This window comes from Talpa europaea (assembly GCF_964194135.1).
Source record: "Talpa europaea genome assembly, chromosome: 12".
NCBI classification, from domain to species: Eukaryota; Metazoa; Chordata; class Mammalia; order Eulipotyphla; family Talpidae; genus Talpa; species Talpa europaea.
In genome coordinates this window covers 89,009,408-89,030,050 of record NC_140079.1, presented here as the reverse complement: position 1 = coordinate 89,030,050, position 20,643 = coordinate 89,009,408, and the positions used below count along the sequence as shown (strand labels likewise).

Sequence of the window (20,643 nt, the reverse complement as noted above, 5' to 3'; positions counted from 1 at the left end):
CGAACCGGCGCTGCAGAGGCTGCGGGTAGCTTCACAGCCTAGTGCTCATACACTGCGCCACCAGGGGAGGCCAACCATTTAGATCTTTTCTAATACAATTGCTATTCAACTGTTTCAAAACAGTTGGATATTGGCAATTTAGTATATATAGTTCAACCTCATATATAGAGAAAAGAAAGCCTTTCAAATTTTTCCAAAGAGCCAGCATGATGTTGATATACAAATCAGAATCCAATAGCACCTTAAAACCACAATGCTCCACAACCTGTTAAAAGGGTGGTGGTTTTCTGCAGGAGGGTTGTAGGGAGGAGAGTGTGGAGATCTTCCGGGCTGAAGGTGCATTGTTTATTCATTTTTGGAGTAGTTCATCTGACTTTGTACTTTTCTGAATGCTATATTTCCATAAATAAAAATTACATTTATTTAAAAAAAAACAAACAACCTCAGCAACACAACTAGGATTATTCCAAGAATGCAATGCTAATGACCAATACATGGTTCATTTACTATGAACCAGGCACTGTACAACATATATATGTATATGTTGTATATGTGTATATGTACATACCTATATATGTTGTAGAATATGTATTATATATGTTGTAGAATGAATTAGGCTGAATGAATATAGATTAATATAGTCATTTAACTCCTGCAGTAATCCTATGAGCTAAGTGCTATTGTAGACTGTGTTTTATAAAGGAGGTAACAAAGGCACAGGTAAGCTAAGAAACTTGCCACAGTCATACATATATAAGGGAGAAATCTGGAATCTGAGCCACCCAGTCTGGTCTCTCAAACTCTATGTTACACAGATCTTCCATTGAGATTAGAAGTCTTAATACTGTCTATAGGAGAATAACTTTAGTTATTAGTACATGAACTTACTTGAAGTCTACAAAAGTATTTTTTTCAAAGATTTATTTATTTATACAAAACAAGAACTGGGGTTCAGGCCAGAGGTGCAGGGGGTGAGAGGATTCACCAGAGACAGAGTGAGGAACAGAACGGGCAGATTGACTGAAATGCACAGCTGAGGGGAGCAGCAGGCAAGGCAGGAGAGGTCTGCTGCGCCATGTGGGTAGCTCTCTGGCTGGCTGGGGATTGAATTCATGCTGCAGAGGCTGCGGATAGCGTCACAGTGCTGTGCTTAACCCCTTGTACCACCAGGGAGGCCCTACAGAAGTATTTGATAAAGTTCAACATGACATGATAAAACATGTTTCAGTTTTAAAACACACCATGTTCAAAGATGAACGCTAGAAGCATTTCCATTAAAGATAGAAACAAGATAGGAGAAATAATATTGCCACTATTATTTAACACTCTTATAGATGTACTAAGATTATAATATAAGAAATTTAAGTATACGAATTGGAGACAACCTGATGATTATCTGCAGGTGATATAATTGCATATCAAGACATTCAAAGTTACTTTTGGAAAATCTCTTATAAACAACTAAGTCAGTCAGAAAGACAGTTGATTATAAAACTAATATCTGAAATCAATAGCATTTCTCCCAGAAAAAAAGCTAGAAAATAAAGTGGAAAAAAATACCATATATAAAAGAGTACCAACATTTGCTATTAGAGCTTCAGTAACAAAAAAATTTAAGGAAAATGGGCTGTCCTGGTGGCGCAAAGGGTTAAGCACCATGCTATGAAGCAATCTGCAGCCTCTGCAGCAAGAGTTTGACCCCTGGCCAGCCAGGGAGCAACCCACATGGCGAAGCAGACCTCTCCTGTCTCACCCACTGCTCCCCTCAGCAGTGTATTTCAGTCCATCTGCCTGTTCTGTTCCCCACTCTGTCTCTGGCGAATCTTCTCACTCTCCCACATCTCTGGCCTGTACCCCAGTTCTTGTATGCATAAATAAATAAATCTTAAAAAAAATTTAAGGAAAATGAAAGAAGGAACAAGTGAAAATACATACTCTGTTCAGCAATAAGATTTCTCTAAGTTAATCTTTATTTTTAATTTTATATCAAGAAAGGAATACATCATGCTTTTTTTTTTTTTTTTTTTTTTTTTTGGATGTAGAGTCACTGAGTCTAAAGTTCAAATGGAAAAATAAACAAGTGAGGCTAGCCAGGAAAGTTCTGAAAAAGGAAAGTAATAAAGAAGGATTAACCCTAGTATGTATTGAAGCATATTACAAAGCTGCGTTTATGAAAAACGTTAGGTACTGATACATGAAGAAAAAGGCAGATTAACAAAACAGATTAGAATTTAGAAATAGACCAAAATACATTTGAGAAACTATTACATGGTAAAGGCCTATTTCAAATCAAAAAGGAAAGAAAAATAAAATTATACAGTGCAGTAATCAGTGTTAGGGTAATTGACTAGCCATTTGGAAAAACAAATTAAAGCTGGATGTCAATCTGATTCCTTACACAACATAAATTTCAGGTAAACAAACAATTTAAAAATAAGTAAATGAGCAAAATAGGAAAACACAGAATTGTATACATGCATATAATTTTGAATTTGGAAAAAAAATCTAAGCAAAACACAAAGCTCAGGAAGGTGAAAGGAAAAATTAAAAATGGTAATATAGTATAAAAAATAGTGCAGACTAAGTTAAAAAGCACGTAGCAAAAATTTTACAATTTAGACCACAGACCAAAAAACTGCCAATTTCTTTAGTATACAAAGAACACTTATCAATAAAAAGGAAAACATGAGTAGCTTTGAAATTGAATAGAGGATAAATACATACACCTCACAATAAAGAAATACAAACACATAAAAAATTTCTCAGCCCAACTGGTAACTAAAAACTCATAAATTAAAATAAGATAATAGACTGGTAAATATAAAAATGGTTAATAGTGTCCAAAATTACTAAGAGGAAGTAAATTGCTAGTGAGAGTATAAATTAGCATAACCTCTTTGAAAGGTAATTTCGTAATATCTATCACATTTAAAAATGTTCATATTCTTTGACCCATCTAGCCCACGTCTATGAATCAATGCTATAGATATCTCAAATACATGATCAAAAAAGTGTGAATAGAATAAATAATATTTTTAAACAATCAAACTAATGGAGAAGTTGAAAGTACAGAGAAAGAACTTTACCCCGCCTTCCCAATCCAAACAAAAGTCCGTCGCTAGCACAATCTGGAAACTGACCCAAATACACTCTCTATCATCCCACAATAAATGAGTGTACACTTCCTACAGGCTCGGAGATTTTCCTAAATACCCTCAAAATGATCATTTAAATCAGGAAATTAGCACTGATATCATCTAATGCTCAGACCACTTTCAGGTCCATATTTATTTTAATACTGTGCTTTTAGCAAAGAGAACTCATTCAAAATCAAGCACTGCTTTTAGTTAGCATAGCTTTTCATTCTCCTTTACCTGGGAATAGTTCTTCAGCCTAATTTGATTCTCAGTCTTGACACTTGAAAAAATTACAAGCCAGTTATTTTGAAGAATGCCCCACAATTTAGTTGGTGTGAGATTTCCTCTCGGTTCGGTTCAAGTTGTGCATCTTTGACAGAACTGTGCAGACACGATACTTCCTTTCCTTGCATGCCACCATGCAGGGCTAGATTTTGAAGGGTCCCACTCCTGAGGATGGTCCATTTGCGCACTCCAAGGTAGTATCTGTCAGGCTTCTCTAACGTCAACTTACTCTTTTCCAGTTTAATTGATACGTATTTTGTGGAAGGTGTTTTGAAATTATGTAAATATCCTGTTCCTGTCAAACTCTTTTTTTAGAAACAGTTTTATTGACTCATTTAAAGAGTATAACTTGATAAGTTTTGACATGTATACAGCTGTGAAGTCACCACCACAATTGAGATAAACATATTTCATCACCTCCTCAAAAGTTTTCTTTTGCCTTTTTGTAATCTTTCGTTTCACTTTTCCTTCCTGATTCCCTACCACCAGGCAATTACTGGCCTGTTTCCTATTACTACAAAAGAAGTTGCATTTTCTAGGATTTTAAATAGAATGACTCATACCGTTTGTACCCTTTAAAAAATCTGACTTCTTGGGGCCTCCCTGGTGGCGCAAGGGGTTAAGACACAACCTATGAAGCTATCCACAGCCACTGCAGCATAAGTTCCATCCCCAGCCAGGGAGCCACCCACATGGCGCAGCAGACCTCTCTCCTGTCTTGCCCACTGCTTCCCTCAGCAGTGTATTTCAGTCAATTTGCCTGTTCTGTTGCCCCCTCAGTCTCTGGTGAATCCTCTCACTCTCCCACACCTCTCCCACATGAGTTCTTGTATACATAAATAAAATAAATCTTTAAAAAAAAACTGACTTCTTTCTATCAACATAGCCATTTTGAAATTCATCCTTCTTAGATATATGCAGAGTTCATTTATTTTAGGTATTGAAGATGTATGTTTGTATATTATATGCATATACCCCAAGTTGTTGATCTATTTTTCTGTTGATGGAAAATGTGTTTCTAGCTTGGAATATTACAAGTGAACCTTTTGTTAACGTTCATGCACAAGTGTTTAACTAGACAAATGCTTCCATATCTCTTGAGTAAGTACCTAGGAATGTAATTAGCCTGGTCATAAGGTTGATGTGTGTTTACCTTTTTAAAGAACTACCAAAAAGACTTTCCAGAGTAACTGAGTACTTCTGCGTCCTCACCATTGGCCCATGAGAGCTATAGCTGTTTCAAATCCCCATCAACAATAGCATGATAAGTCTTTTCAATTCTTACAGATATGTAGTGATATCCTATTGAGTTTATTTTGTGGTTCCCTAATTACTAAAGATTTGAGCATATATATTTTTTATTTCCTGAAGCATTTGTTCAAATTTTGGCCCCCCCCTTTTTTTTTTAAAAGGTTCCTGGTGTCAGGTGCATGTGAGGTGTGGTAGGGAACTTTTCCAGGGTGATGCTAATGTTCTATGTATTGATCATGGCAGTGGTTAGATAGGTGAATTTGTCAAAACTCATTACGATTTCTCACTTAAAAATGTGTGTATTTTATTATAGGTGAACTATACCAGAACAAAAAAAGAAAGACAAAGAGGGGCATTCTGTGGGGTCTTCAGAGTCTACAGGAGGTGACATTGTAGAAACAGAGGAAGGGAAAAGTAAGAGACGTTCAAAGACAAAATAATTTATTGATGCATTGGGTGAGGTGGGAAGGGAGAGTCAAAACTGACTTTAGGTTTCAGGCTGAGTTAGTTTAGTGACTGGTAGTGTCATTACTGACCTGAAGTATAGGAACAGGTTTGTATTTGGTGTAGGCAGAGGGACAGAGAAGGAATAAGGGGCTAAATTTTGATCTATCAGTCTGAGATGGTCCCAGTATACTACATGACTCCACATATACCCTGTTTTGCTTCCTCCCTTATTTTTTTAAAAAATATTTATTTATGCATACTAGAGCTGGGGTACAGGCCAGAGATGCAGGAAGTGAGAGGATTCACCAGAGACAGAGTGGCGAACAAAACAGGCAGACCTACTGAAATACACTGCTGAGGGGAGCAGTGGGGCGAGTCAGGAGAGGTCTGCTGTACCATGTAGGTTGCTCCCTGACTGGCCAGGAATCAAACTGGTGCTGCAGTGGCTGTGGATTGTTTCATAGGTTGCATCTTAACCCTTGTGCCACCAGGGAGGCCCTGCTTCCTCCCTTATTAATTCTTCCCAGGTTGGGCCTCCCCTGGTGGCACAGCGGTTGAGCGCTAGGCTGCGAGGCTGCCCCCGGTCTCTGCAGCTCCTGTTAGTTCCCCGGCCACCGGCAAGGGTCCCACCAAAAAAAAAAAAAAAAAAAAAAAAAAAAAATCCTCCCAGGACTCTCAGACTTCCTCAGGAATCATTCCTCCACTCTTTCCTCTATTCCAGAAAAATTTGATCTCCAACATCATTACAGTTCTTGGTGTGTAAGAAATTGATTGGACACAGCTGTGTCAGTTGCTTTTGTAACAGTGATTTTGTCCACCGACCTGACTGAGGCTTCCTGTGTAGACCATTTCCAAGCAGTTAATGAAAGACATTTTATTTTATTATACTTGCTTTCCCTTTATCTCTCCTTTATACCAGAACTATAAATCATCATATATTATTCTGCAATTATATGTTGGGTAGATTGTCTATAATTATCATTTTAGAATAGTAAGGGGTAGTGTTACAAATTACTTGTTATCAAAAGGGGCTGCAAGATATAATATGGTTAAGAAAAACAGATCTACAATGTGTGGCTAGTGGCCTCAGTTCAGGAGTAAAATTGCTTGGTTTTACCAGGCTATTTATATGACATTGAGCAAGTTAATGATCCTTACCTGAAAATGAGCCTCGCCTGCCTTCCTCATAGGGCTGTGTGAAGACAACAGTTAATGATTAGTTACTATTTGTAAAACAGAACAGTACACGACAGTCACATATTAAGTACCAAATACTTCTTTTAGTTAAATAAAATAAATACTCCAGGAAATCTTACTCATGCTCTTGTCTTTGATTTCCATTTACACACTATTGCAGAAAATTTTCTAAATTTAAAAGTATTTTGAGTGGGCTTTACCTAAAAAATACAAATATAGCTCATAGTGATATTAGACAAGGCGTGGGAGAGAAAAAAAAAATCATTTCTTTTCAGGTACATAATTTTCCAAGCACCAGGCTGGTCCTTTAGTCTTCTCTGTAAGATCAGGAAGAGAGGGTTGGAGAACAGTTATGGTGACCTCAGAAACCAAGGGAACAAAGAAATCAAGGAAGAAAGACAAATGAAAAGTTCCTATTTAAATTGAAATGTGTATAGCTTCTGTTTCTTATTATGTTCACTAAGAGCAGCAAGAAGCTTTCTGAGAGAGTTACAGGTTCTTCCTGTGCGATTTCATAAAAAGTTATTGTTGGAAAGACATATACACATTCTTGAATTGTAAACTTCAACCACGAGGAATGCAAAATAATCTACCGTTCATTTGATCTAGGGAATATACTTCATGGAATTTGCTTACTTCAGTGAACTGTCTTCACGAAATTCATTACTCTAGATAGGACCTTGTTTCTGGTTTTGTTCCTAACTGATTCTACAAGTAAAATTGATGATCTGGTGGCCTGAAAATCATATACAACAAGAAATCTGTTTTCATCCACAATGAGGAGTCGCAAATTTGAACCTCAAATCTGAGCCTCTTCCTCTGCTATGCCTTGGGTCTTGGATTAGCTGCTTCTTATCCTTTAGCTCTCAGGTAAAGCTTTGCATTTCAAAGAAACCTTTGACCATATCAGTTATGGTCTTTTGCTTTATACTTTCTTAGTATCATCCCTTTTCCTTCTGTGCTCTTGTCATATTTTGTAGTTATACTTTGCAGTTCACTTGCAAAAATTTGCCTGTCGCATTAGTCTTGGTTTACAAGAGTGGTTTCTCGTAAGTGGTAGAGAATTGGCAGTGTGCTAGCATGGCACCTACAACATAATAGTTGCTCAATAAAAATTTGTTGTGTGAACTGTCATTTGGAATTCTAGGGTACATAGGTGAGATATCGGCCAAAGTTATGAGTTTCAGAGTCATCTGTTCTTAAAATAGTATGTTAGTTCAAGAGATAGAATGTGATCACCCATCCAAAGGAGAAAGTACAGAGAAAGAGGGAAAAGTTTGGAACATAACCTTGGGGATCTTCAACATTTATTGGATATAAAACAGGAGATACGGGCAAAGGATACCAAAAAAAAAAAAAAATGGTGATAGTGGTGAAAAAAAAATTCAGGAGAATGTGCTGCTAAGACAACCAAGAATAGAGACTCTTAAAGAAGGTGGGAGAGGTCAGTTTTGACAAATAAAGCCAAGAAGTAAATCTGGATCCGGATAAAAATGTTACCACTAAGCTTGGCATCTTCAAGGTCATTTGTGACCTTGATAAGAGTAATCTCAGGGAGGATAGGGATGTCAGGCTACAGTGGGTTGTTAAAGGAGTTGAGCAATCAGAAACAGCTTCCGTGGGACACTTTTTTCAAAAAGATTTACTGGGAAGGGAAACGGAAGGGGAGCTGGAGAGTAATGAAGTATCAGCAGTATTATTTTGTTGTGTTGTATTGTGTTTTAAAAAGTGTTTTAGGGCCTCCCCAGTGGTGCAGCTGTTGAGTGCTGGGTTGCGAAGCTGCCCGCAGCCTCTGCAGCGCCGGTTCAATCCCCAGCTGCTCCTCAGCCACCGGAGGAGGGTCCCACATGGCGTGCAGACCTCTCCTGCCACCCGCTGCTCCCCTCAGCAGTGTACTTCGGTCCTTCTGCCTGCTCTGCTCCCTGCTCTGGCTCTGGTGAATTCTCTCACCCTCCCACGCTTCTGACTGTACCCAGTGCTTGTATAAATAAATAAATAAATAAATAAATAAATAAATAAATCTTAAAAAAAAAGGTGTTTTAGTGGACATTAGTAGAATATGTTTCTATGAGGAGTGGAAATATTCAATAGTAACGAGAGAGAGATTATTTAGTAAAGAGAAAGGCTAAGAGGAGAAGCTCTCTTAGCAGTTTCCTAATAAGGAATCCATGCTGGTCTCACGTTGTTATTCTTCTTTGATTTTGCCCTATGCAACAATTAGAAGTAAGAGATAGTTGAAAAGTGGCTAGCATAACTTCATAATGCAGACCTGGAGGGGCTGTAGGAGATATGTCAAACCACTCTAGAAAGATCTTCAGGAAATTGCAATTTGTTATTTTCCTCTGGGCCTGGGCATTAGTTCCAGGGTTTCTCAACCTTGGGTGCTATTGGCATTTCAGTTCAGATACTCTTATGTTGTGGCAGAATGTCCCTTGCATTGTAGGACATTTAGCAGAATTCTTAGCTCCTGTCCACTAGATACTAGCAATTTCGAACTGCCACAACCAAAAACCAGGCAATGCTAATTGTTTCCTGGATGAAGGGAGAGGGAAGGAAACAAAGTAGCCCCAACTGAGAACCACCGAGTTATTAAAAACCTGAGAAAGTTTAAGTTAAAAAAAAATCAACAAATCTGAACAGCTGTGTAAGTTGATAAATATTGCTTTCATTGCCTTATGCTGTTGTGGAAATTATTCATAAATCTTGTTTGAAAGCATATTGTGCTATACATAGATATTTGTATTTTTTAACTCCAAGAGAAAAATACTGTAATATAGTTTTTAATATTTGAAGTAGAAGGAACCAGGAAAAGAAAATCAAATCAAATATATGTACGGATGAATGGACCTCAGGGATGATGTCAGGGAAAGGAAAGTCATGAGCATTTATTTGGTGTACCCTATAACCTACCTTTTGTAAACCTGATTAAAACATCTTAAACATACTCGTTGTATATAAATGAGACAACGAAAAAACCCCAATACACTAAGAAAAGAAAGTAACTTCTTAATATGATCAGTTAACATTTTAGTGTATATGCTGTAGGACTTTCTGTGCGTTTCATTTATTCATTAACTTATTTATTACACATATCTCTTAGGAAGAACAGGATCCGGCCAGTCAAGGGAGATTTAGATTCTTTTTTAGTAGCAGGTATATAGACGTTTTAGTGGAAGGAGCTAGTGTAGGAGGAGAAAAATGGGATGATCTTTGGAAGGTTTCTGAGAAGGTTAGAGGAAATGGATTTTAAGCACAGAGAAGTTATTAGCTTTTGTTTGGGTATAAAAAGCGTTATATGAGGATGGAAAGAATCCACACATATACATTCGAATATCTATCTATCTATCTTATTTTATCTATTGCACATGGCAGTATTTTGCTGTTTATCCTGTATCTACTCATAGATACATATTTTTACTTTATCTACACGTTCCTATCTTACTCGCTTAGGTATCACACTGTTTCTACGTGTTGCTTAACCGTATGAGCTACTTCGAAACCTGCCTTTTCACTTGTTCTGTTGTAAACATGCCGTTACTCTTCCTTCCCATCATTTTCCAGTATCCTAAGGCATGTCAGCACTTGGGCTCTGAAAGCCCTCTCGTAATGTGGGACATTTTGGTCGTTTGCAATTTTTCACCATCACCAATGGCGGGACTTTAATATCTGGACGGTGAAATATTTGCAGTGACCCAGGATTATTTTTTGACCAGAAATTCCTGCAAGTGGAATTGCTGAGTCAAACGGTCTGCAACAGTCGGCGGATTAAAACACGCTTTTTAATCCCAGGGCGCCCCAGGTATGCATTCTCCACCTGAGGAGGAAACGAGCAGCAGAGAGCTTACAAAACTGACCCAAGGTCAAAAATAATTAGAATTGGAGGATTTTTAAAAAGCCGCGCGGGCTCATCAATGCTGCGGGAGGGGTAGAATTTGCAGTTGAGGCGATTTTTCTTTTTTTAAGTGTTCGGTGGGGGAGGGGCAGGGCGCCGAGGAGGAAACTTGTGTCGCAGCAAAGGAGGAGGAGGAGAGGGGAGGAGAGGAGCGCGGCGAGGAGGGGAGGCATTCCAGTCAGATTCGAGCCGGCCGTGGCAAGAAACTCGGGGCTCTGGGGGCCCCCCAGGCGCCCCGCGGAGCACCGCGGAGGCTGTGACCCTCCAGGGAGGTCCGGCTGGGGGCCCCGCGGAGAGCCGGGGCGGTTGCCAAGGGCCGGCCCCGTCTGCCGGCGGAGTTGCTAGGGCCTCCATCTTGAGGCCGCTGGCTGCGGCGCCCCCGGAAGCAGTCGCCGACTGGGGCATTCACTTCCGGTCTGGGGCCTGCGGCGGCGGCGGCGGCGGCGGCGGTGGCGGCGGCGGCGGCGGCAGCGGGTCGGTGTAGAAAATGGCGCTGGTGCAGCGGCTCGGGCCTCTCCCCGCGGCGCTGCGGAGGGCTTGAGGCTCGCGAGCCTCACTCGCCGCGCCCCACTTGCTCGTGCACTTTACACACATGAGGTGAGCGGGGCGGGGGCCTCCCTGCGGGCGGGAGGAGCCTGGGGCGCTGCCGCAGGGCCCGCGATCGCGGGCGGCGGCTGCGCCGGGCGTCCCCCAGTCTTGGGGCCCGGCCGGGGGCGCGGGCGGCGCCGCTGCGGGGGCCGGGCGGGGGGCTCGGGGCCGTCGCGCTGCGCCGCTGGGCCGGGCCGGGGGCCGCGGCTGGCCCGGGTCGCCTGACCGCAGTCGGGCTGCAGCCCCGCGCGCCCCCCCCACCCCCAGTGCGCCCCACTGTGCGCCCCACCCCGTGCGCCCCCCCGGGGCTCCCCTCCCCGGGCTCCCCTCCCCCACCCCGCCCCGCGCGAGCCTCTGCCGCAGCGGCCCGGTTTTCACCGCATCTCTCTCTCTTCTGTTCCAGAGAATTGGAGGCTAAAGCTACCAAAGACGTGGAAAGGAATCTCAGCAGGTGAGACGGGCGGACCCCCCTCCCGCCCCGGTGGACGTGGGTGTCCCCCCGGCCGCCCCCCACCCCGGCCCGCAGGGGCCCCGTGGCGTCTCCTTTCGCGCTCAGGGAGCAGTCGGGAGAGGAAGCCCGAGGGCCTGCCCGGGATGGAGGGATTGCGGGGAGATGCGTAATTACGCTTGTGTTCCTTTCTTTGAAAAATGAAAAGGGAAAAGCAATTCTTGTAAACTTAGTTAAAGCATTCTCACCCTCTTAGAATTTAATTAGGGGACTTGTGCATTAATTACTATTGTAAATGGTTGCAGGCATTGTGTGACTCATGATTGAGGCGGCCCTTATGGCGGGCTGTCAAACTGTTTTGGCTTCCCCGTTATTACTTTGTAACTCAAATTGTTGCCTTTATCAAAAGATAGGATGTGTTCGCATTTTCCCCAACACATTGTAGTCGGGCGGATTCTGTGGCGGTGGGAACAGTTTTGCCCTTGAACTTTACCGAGCAAAACTGCGTTTTGTTTTCGTTTGAAGCTGCGTGTGTGTCTACTTTGGGGGTTTGCTCTTTTCTCAGCTGGTAAAATAATTAAATATCAGTACCCAGTAAGTGGCTGTCATTTCTGTTGGGCTTGAGTGTTTTTGCTCCAGTATCTTCAATCATCAACACAGAGGGAGCTTTTTGTTTTTTTTAAAGAGGATATCCTTTATGGAAATGCTTTAGCTTTATTGAACTGTAATTGCTTGAGCATCAGCACTTGCACTCTATTTAATCTTTTTCACATTCGTTTTCCGCCTTGTAGTCTTATTCACTGTTTTCTTTTGCATCTTATTGGGACACTCAGAGAAACTTCTAGATTAACCTAATCCGTGAGCCGCTTTCTTTCACTTGGACAGAAGAAAATTTCTGCTCAGGCCTTGGTAAAATATAGTTTGTGCTTGATTGTAAGTTTTAGGTTTATCTTGAGGTTATCAACACTCTTAATTCAAAACATCTGAATTATTTTTCATTGCAAATTGCTGGCCGTCTGAGTTATTGATCTTAATCTATTAAAGTGATCGTTGCAGAATCTGCTCAGTTGGGAAAGGATGGGCATTATTGGCCTACCAAATAGGAGATTTTCTGTTACTCAGAGTAATTATGGAGTCATTTAAAGGAAATTAAGCTTGGCATCACTCACTAGGTAACTGTTCCTTGGACATTTAAATACATTTTGTTGTCAAAAGCTATTAAAGGTCAAGATATGACGCTATTCAAGAAAACAAGTTGAGTTTTTAAGGCATAATTTCAGCAACAACAGAGAGGAACTTTGGGTCCTATTTCTTCCATTTTTGCTTTGTCAGGTAACTATACCAATTAAGTATATATACTTAATTAAACATTCTCGCTACCTAGTGTATAAGTTTCCTGTGCTATTACAATTCAGTGTAGAGTCTTTGTATCAGCTGTGTATCAAGAGTTTGAATCCCAGCTCTGCCATGTACAATATGACCTTGACTCTTGGCAAATCACTTGGCTTCTTTGTGTCTAATCTCTAAAAGGGAGGTTTGGGCCAGTTGGTAAAGTCTGTTCCTCCTGTGGGTTACATAAAAAGGAGTCAAGCGTTGTACCTGACTGCAGAGAACATTTATAATCTAATAGGGAGATTAAAATCAGTATACATAAATAACTAATACAAGGTGTTAATAACTCATACAACACAGATGGTGTGGGAGGTGGTCAAAAAAAGGGAAAAATAAGTATCAAGGAGGTTGCGAGGCATTGTTTATGTAGGAAGGACCCTGTTAGAAAAGAACATGTCCTAAAGGCTAAATGTTCTGAGGGAGTGATATCAGCTTCTCAACTGCACCTCTAGCTCTATTTCCTTTTTCTTAATCACATAAGTAATTGAGAAAGTCAAGGCGTATTTCTGTATTCATTTAGTAAACATTTCTTAAAGCATGTTTTACCTTCCAAATTCAAGACTACGCACTAGGGAGGGGAAGACTGAAAATAAATGTACTAAATGTTTACTATCTGACTGATACACTTTCCTGAAGACTTTCCATGGACTCATTTGGTCCCTGGAATATTCTGTGAGGTAGGTACTGTTATTACCCCAGTTTTACAAATGAAATCTTCAAGGCACAAAGGTTAACTTTCAGGAGACCACATTATTGGTGATTGGAGTAGCTGTCAGGCTTCATACGATATTGAATTGTCTTTTAGTAGACGCATGGTCATTCACCTTGAAAAATTTGAAAATGTCTTTGGGGAGACATTAACCACAATGCTTCTAGATCAGACGTTCTCTTCCTAGGTTAGGAATTCTCAGCCTGGGCACTGTTGACATTTTTAAACTAGGTATTTTATTATTGTGAAGTGTACGCTGTACATTGTGGGATATACAGCTGCATCTGCCAGTGGCAGCACTCCTGTCTAGTTTTCACAATCAGATAGTGCCTAGGGGCAAAGTCACCCTTGTTAAGAACTGCTATTCTAGATCTTAATATTTCCTGAAGAGAACCCCGCTATTGGATTTTTAATGTGAAATCTCAATATTAATTTAAGTATCTTCAATGCTATGGAAGTTGAAACCCCATTTTGCTCTCCCCAGTTTGGAATGCTCGTTTCTCACTGTTTTATTGTCACCCTCTGCTAAGCTGCAGTTCTTCCTCAAGGCAGTATGCCGGCTTACACAAGAGATAAATTTAGTTTACCACCCTAAGTAAATTATCTTAATTTACTGTTACTCATTAAAATTGTCACATTATGTCAGTGTCATGGGCATTCAAAGAGGGAACTATAAAGTCTACATGGGGGTGCTCACTTTGGAATCAATATTGAGAGGCAGTGGAAAGGGCAGTTTATCAATAGTAGAAATGAAGGCACAGAATCTGGAAAGTACTGGAGATTTTGATATCACAGTTGAGTTGTTCAGTTGGATTGGTGTTTAAGTTTGAGAGCAGTATTACAGGTTCTTGAATATCAGGTTGAGGACTTTTTACGTCAGTCTTTTAAGTAGTGGGAAACTTGCATGTTTTGGGGTAGGGTAATGATAGAATAATGATAGCTAGTGATCTGGGCAAGAGGTGACGAAGTGCTGAATTAAAGTGGTGCTACAAAGGGGTCAGAATGAAATATTGAGGAGTAGAATCTGGTATTGGGCATCTAACAAATCTGGAATTATAAATATGCCCGGGTTTCCATCTTGGGTGAATGGGAGATTGACCCAGCCTCTGAACAGTAGCGGAATCAGGACATAAATAAATGTTATTTTGGGGAGCGATTAAGTTACATTTTTCAGTTTTGTAAAAAATCTCTTCTACTCTAACTGAATCCAATCAAAAAATATCTTGAAGGCCAAAAACCATGGACTCATTGAACATTTAAAACTGGGCCATTACATTAGCTAGAGACCAACTAGTATTCTGACCCCTTCATTTTACAAGTGAGAAAACTGTGGTTGAGCAACTTAATAAAGATTATATTCTCTAGTAAGTGACAGAGTTGGGTTTTGAATAGGCCATTTTTACTCTTGCTGTAGAGGTCTTCCAACTTCACAATATTTTGTATTGCACAGTTGAAAAAAGATAACTTTGCTTTCTCTGAAATGTAAGGATAATTATATCAATATATTTCTGCCCATTCTAGTAATGAATGTACTATAAAGTAGCATATTGTCTGAAGTAGAAGTTTAATTCTTCATGTTAAATGCCATTGTACAACAATAATTGTTAAAGTTCTGTAATCACATAATGTGGCATCTAAACTGGGACACTTGTCTGACTTTTGTTTGGGACAAATGCTAAATAAGAAAAAGTTAGGGACTGCGGGAGTAAACCAGGGTGGTCTCCATATGTGAGGAAGAGCCTGCTTTTCCAGTTCTTCAGTCTTTATGTGAAAAAAAAATTATCTTTTGATTTTGTGAAATTTTTTGCTAGTTTCTTGAGATAATGTAGGAGATATGTAGGCCAGGAAATTCATATTGATGGATTTCTTTCTAGCTTAATTTGGCAGCTGTTTGGCAAATCAATAGGTAGAATGAATGAATCACTAACTATAAGCTTAATTGAAATTTTCCCTCTGGAAATTTTAAATAGAAATATCGTTTAAAAATCTTGAGACTATTTTGTAAGCTCTTGTGAATTTTTTGGCATCTGAAGTATGCTAGCATTATAAATTAGAAAGTTTTAAAGTTCCGTCAGCTCTGTTTTATTACCGTCTCAAAAGTATTACGTGATTAGGAAGACTTAAATAGGTATGTGCTGTATGCATTCTGTTCAGCCAGACTTACAACAAGTCTCTTACACAAAATCAAGAAAAAAATCCTTCCGTTTAAAAAAATTTTTTCTAACCTTCAGCAAAGTAACAAAAAGAATAAACACCTGTTGGGCCTCCCTGGTGGCGTAGCGGTTGAGCACTGGGTTGTGAAGCTGCCCGTGGCCTCTGCGGCGCCGGTTCGATCCCCGGCTGCTCCCCGGCCACCGGAGGAGGGTCCCCCATGGCGCGCAGACCTCTCCTGCCGCCCGCTGCTCCCCTCAGCAGTGTACTTCGGTCCTTCTGCCTGCTCTGCTCCCCGCTCTGGCTCTGGTGAATTCTCTCCCCCTCCCGCGCTTCTGACTGTACCCAGTGCATGTATAAATAAATAAATAAATCTTAAAAAAAAAAGAGAGAAATGGCACTGAAGGACTCTGAACAGTGCTTTAAAAAAAATAAATAAACACCTGTATTTCTACCTAGGTTTACTGATTATTAATATTTTGCCATAATTATTTTATCATGTTCCTTTACCCGTAAATAAGGCAACATGTATCTCCCAACAACAGGACAGTCTACATAGCAACAATTAAATTATCACACTTGAAGAAGTTTAACTTTGTTACAATATTATTCAGTTAATGTTCAAATTTTTCCATTGTCCCAATAATGTCTTTTTAAATAGGTTTGTTCTTTACCTTCAGTTCCTTGATCCAGCCTTGAGTGTAAGTTGTCTGTTGTTTCCTTACATTTGGAACCTTTCCTTGTTCTTTTCTGCCCCTTGCATGGGCATTGACATTTGGAGTCATCCAGACTAGTTGTTTTCGCTGGCTTTTGTTTGTTTCTGTATGTTTAGGTTCAGGTTAAACCTTTTTAGCAGAATATTGCAGGAAGAATCACATAGGTGACATATTTGTTTTCTCAGTGTATGGCAACTGGTGTGCTCCCCCACAATTGTTAAGCAAATTAACCGAAAGTTTTTCTAGTACTTTCACCCTTTACCCTGACTCAGTGTTTAATTAAGGCTATGCCAGACAATTAGTTTAAACTGAGATACAGTTTTAAATATTTGAGGTTACAACAATTCATGCTTAAATTTATGTTGTAATGATGGCCTGTTTTGTTGTTGTTTGGTTTGTTTTTTTTTTCCCCCAGAGAGTTAGTCTGAAGGTAGCTCCTCCCTTGTTTGTTGTAAAAGTTGCTTGTTTCAACTTTGACCAGTAACAAACTGGTAACCCCAGTAAGAAAAGGAAACATGGAACCTGAGTGCTTGTAATATGCTTTCTTAAAATGAATGCCCCATTAAAGTTGAGTGGCTTTGTACCACCAGAACCAGGTTCTCTGGTTCCACCGTGTAGACCTCAAAGAGTATGACAAATTGAATGTGTGCTTAAAAATAAAAGAGGGGGGATGTATTTAATCTTACGGGATTTCAAAGGGTCTTGACTCCCCCAAAATTAAGAAACATTGCATTACAAAGAAGATGTCAAAAAATCTAAATAGTATCAATAAAAGGGAGATTTCGAGATTCAAGAAAAAGTAACATTTCAATATGGCATAGTTTCTTCAAGAAAACCCCATGAAAATAAATATAGCTTAAATTTCCCATTGAGGTGGTCTTATTTTTAAAATAATTTGCATACTCTATGTGTGTGAGTTGTCTGTGAAGCAGAAATCCTAGCGTTTCTACTCTTGTAACTAGGGAAAACATTTTGAATTTTCAGCAGTGGCATGTTATGTGATGATGACTCAGCTGGCTGAAACATTTCAAATGGAATGTTCTAAACAGATTGAACCTGGTTAAGGAATTTTATACTTTGAACCTTACAAGATATTTTCTGTAAACAGTGATTGATTAGGTTTTGTATAATAACAAACAAGATTAAACTAAGTCTCCTATTTTGCTGTTCTTAATGGTGGCTTTTGATCAGCTAGCATTTACTAGGCAGCTTGCTGCAGTGGTACTGACTATTTTTATAATTATGTCATCTGTGTTCTGTTGACTTGGGTCCCTCTGCCTCTTATTCTTTTGACGTGTCTCCTTAAAACACACATGGAAATAGTGCTGTATGACTTTTAAATATATGCCAGTATTAAATGTATTTTTAAGCTTTACTTCACTCCTTGACAGTTGGCTATGCAAAGGCTATCACAGAGATATGTTTTATTTATTCTGGATGTGAATGTGAGGCATATTCAGTAGGCAGTGTGAGACATGTGAGAATTTTACCGTGCAAAGACAAGCAGGGATATAGAGTATGCATTCTCTGTACTACTGCAGGTAATCATATTCAAGCCATAGTTCCAAGCCCGTCATTCACTATTACTTAGAAACCTTTGCTAGCTCCCCAGTGACGAATTTAAACCCAAAATTTTAAGTGTTCCACTCATCTGTTAGCTTTATCCTTTCTACCTCTTGCCCTGTTCTCAATACTTTATCTAAATGTTCCCTTCAATTTCCCTTAATTTTTTTTAATAGAGGCATGCTTTATTTATTTTTTATTTGTTTTGTTTGTTTGGTTGGTTATACAAGCACTGGGTACAGTCAGAAGCGCGGGAGGGTGAGAGAATTCACCAGAGCCAGAGCGGGGAGCAGAGCAGGCAGAAGGACCGAAGTACACTGCTGAGGGGAGCAGCGGGCGGCAGGAGAGGTCTGCGCGCCATGTGGGACCCTCCTCCCGTGGCCAGGGAGCAGCCGGGGATCGAACCGGCGCCGCAGAGGTCGCGGGCAGCTTCGCAACCCAGCGCTCAACCGCTGCGCCACCGGGGAGGCCCAATTTCCCTTAATTTTTAATGACTATTAAGATAAAATCCATATACCATAAAATTCACTCCTTTAAAATTTATCATTCAATGATATTTAGTATCGTGACAGTTTTTTAACTTATTCACAGCTACCTAATTTCAGAACATTTTTATCGTCTTCCCCACCTCCAGCACCCCATACCTCTTAGCAGTCATTCCCTATTCACTCCACAAATCGGTCTACTTTCTGTGTCCATGGATTTGCCTATTCTAGACATTTGCTATAAATAGAATCATATATGTGGCCTTTTGTGTCTGGCTTATTTCATTTAGCATGTATTCAGGATTCATCCGTGTGGTCACATATATCAGTATTTCATGTCTTTTCATGAGCAAAAAATATCCCATTGTGTAGCTGTACCATGTTTTGTTTATCCATTCATCTGTTGGTGGGCAGTAGGGTTGTTTTCACTTTTGAGCTATGAACATCTGTGTGCAAGTGTTTGTGTGGACATGTGTTTTCATTTCTTTTGGGTATTTATTTAGCAGGAGTGGAATTGCTGGGTCATGCTAATTATGTGTTTGAATTTTTGAGGAACTGCCAGACTTTCCAAAGTAGCTGCAACATTTTACATCCCTTAGCAAGGTTTTGAGGGTTCCAGTTTCTCCATTTTCTCATCAACACTTGTTACTCTCTTTGATTATATTCATCCTAGTGGGTGTGAAGTGGTATCATCTTGTGGCTTTGTTATGCATTTCCCTAATGATTAATGATATTGTGCATCTTTCCATGTGCTGATTGGCCACTTGTGGAAATGATTTGGAGAAATGTCTGTCTAAATCCTCTTTCCAGGTTTTAATTTGGTCATATTTTTTTTGTTGTTGAGTTGTAGAAGCTTGCTATTTATGCTAAATGTCAGTCCTTTGTTTGATATGTGATTTACAAATACTTTCTTCCAGCCTGTGGGTTGTCTTGTGACTTTTTTGATGTGTTTCTAGCACAGAAGTTTTAAATTTTGGTAAGTCGACTTTACCATCTTAGCCATTTTTGAGTGTACATTTCAGTGATATTAAGTATATTCATGGTGGTGTGCAACTATCATCACCATCCATCTGCAGAACTCTCTTCATCTTATAAAGTGGGAACTGTACCTATAAAACAGTAACTCTCCATTCTTCCTCCCCTTAACTTCTGGTAACCATCATCCTACTTTCCATGTTTGACTAAATGGAATCATAGTATTTGTAACTGGCTTAATAAACTTAGCATAACATCCTCAAGGTTTATCCATAGCATGTCAGTCAATTGATTTTTGAGTGTTGATCCTCTATCCTGCAGTTGTGCTGAACTGGTTTATTATTTCTAATTGCGTGTGTGAATTCTTAGGCCTTTCTATATATAAGATCATGTCATCTGTGAATAAAGATAGTTTTATAATGTCCTTTTTTCTAATTTTAAAAGAAAAGCATTCAGTCTTAACCATTAAGGATGAAGTGAGCTGTGGGCTTTTTGTAGATTACCTTTATCAAGTTAAGGGAGTTTTCTTTTGTTCCTAGTTTGAGCATGTGTCTATTGAGGTCATCATTTTTTTTACTTTGTTCCGTTAATATGTTGTATTACATTGACTTTCATATGTTAAACCAACCTTGCATTTCCAAGGTAAACCCCACTTGGGCATGATATATATTCCTTTTTATGCGTTGCTAGATTTGACTTATTAGTCTTCTGTCCAGAATATTTGTGTGCCTGTTCATAAGGGTTATTGATTTGTAGTTTTGGGGGGGCGGCGGGGGGCTATTTTTGTCTTGGTATACCTGGTTGGAATCTGAAATCTGGGTCTAATAAAGTTGTTACTTGTTACTTTGGCATCTACCTCATTCTGCGTTTTGTTGTAATGATAGTTTTTATATTTTCAGTTCCATTTGCATTTTTCCAGCTTTACTATGGTATGATTGGCAAATAAAGTCAGTTCCATTTTCTTCAGTGCACTGCTTTAATTCTTAAAGATATATTGACATATAACTTTGTGTAAGTTTACAGTGTACTTTGTGTAAGTGTATGTTGTGCTGGTTTGATACAGTTGTGCTGTATGATTATCATCAAATTGTTCCTTTATTATGGCACATAGTTACGTGGGTTTGTGTGTGTGTGTGTGTGTGTGTGTTGAAAACAATTAACATCTAGTTTCTTAGCATCTTTGAAGTATATAATACACTGTTGTTCACCATAGCCATTAAGCTTTACTTTAGCTCTCCAGAATTTATCTTCCGGTTGTAAGTTTGTTCCCTTTAGTGACATCTCCCACCTCCACTCTGCTATCCCCTCCTCCACCCACTTTTCTCTCTTCATACAAGTTTGGCTTTTTTTAAAAAAAAAAATCCATATATATTGTATCATAGTATTTGTCTTTGTCTGACTTATTTC

The 20,643-nt window shown here is 39.7% G+C and overlaps 1 protein-coding gene across 2 annotated transcripts in view; it reads left to right on the top strand.

The window, feature by feature from the left end:
* TNRC6A (trinucleotide repeat containing adaptor 6A) overlaps window positions 1-20,643 on the top strand; it is a gene marked incomplete at both ends in the record, with an annotated part of 143,213 nt that overhangs the window by 43,431 nt on the left and 79,139 nt on the right. The window contains one exon of one of the 2 annotated variants that reach the window (XM_084251053.1): window positions 11,201-11,248. The exons of the other annotated variant lie outside the window; for it this stretch is intronic. Within the exon in view, the coding sequence (XP_084107179.1) occupies window positions 11,201-11,248 (48 nt within the window). The remainder of the gene's footprint in view (window positions 1-11,200; window positions 11,249-20,643) is intronic. 2 annotated transcript variants of the gene reach the window in all.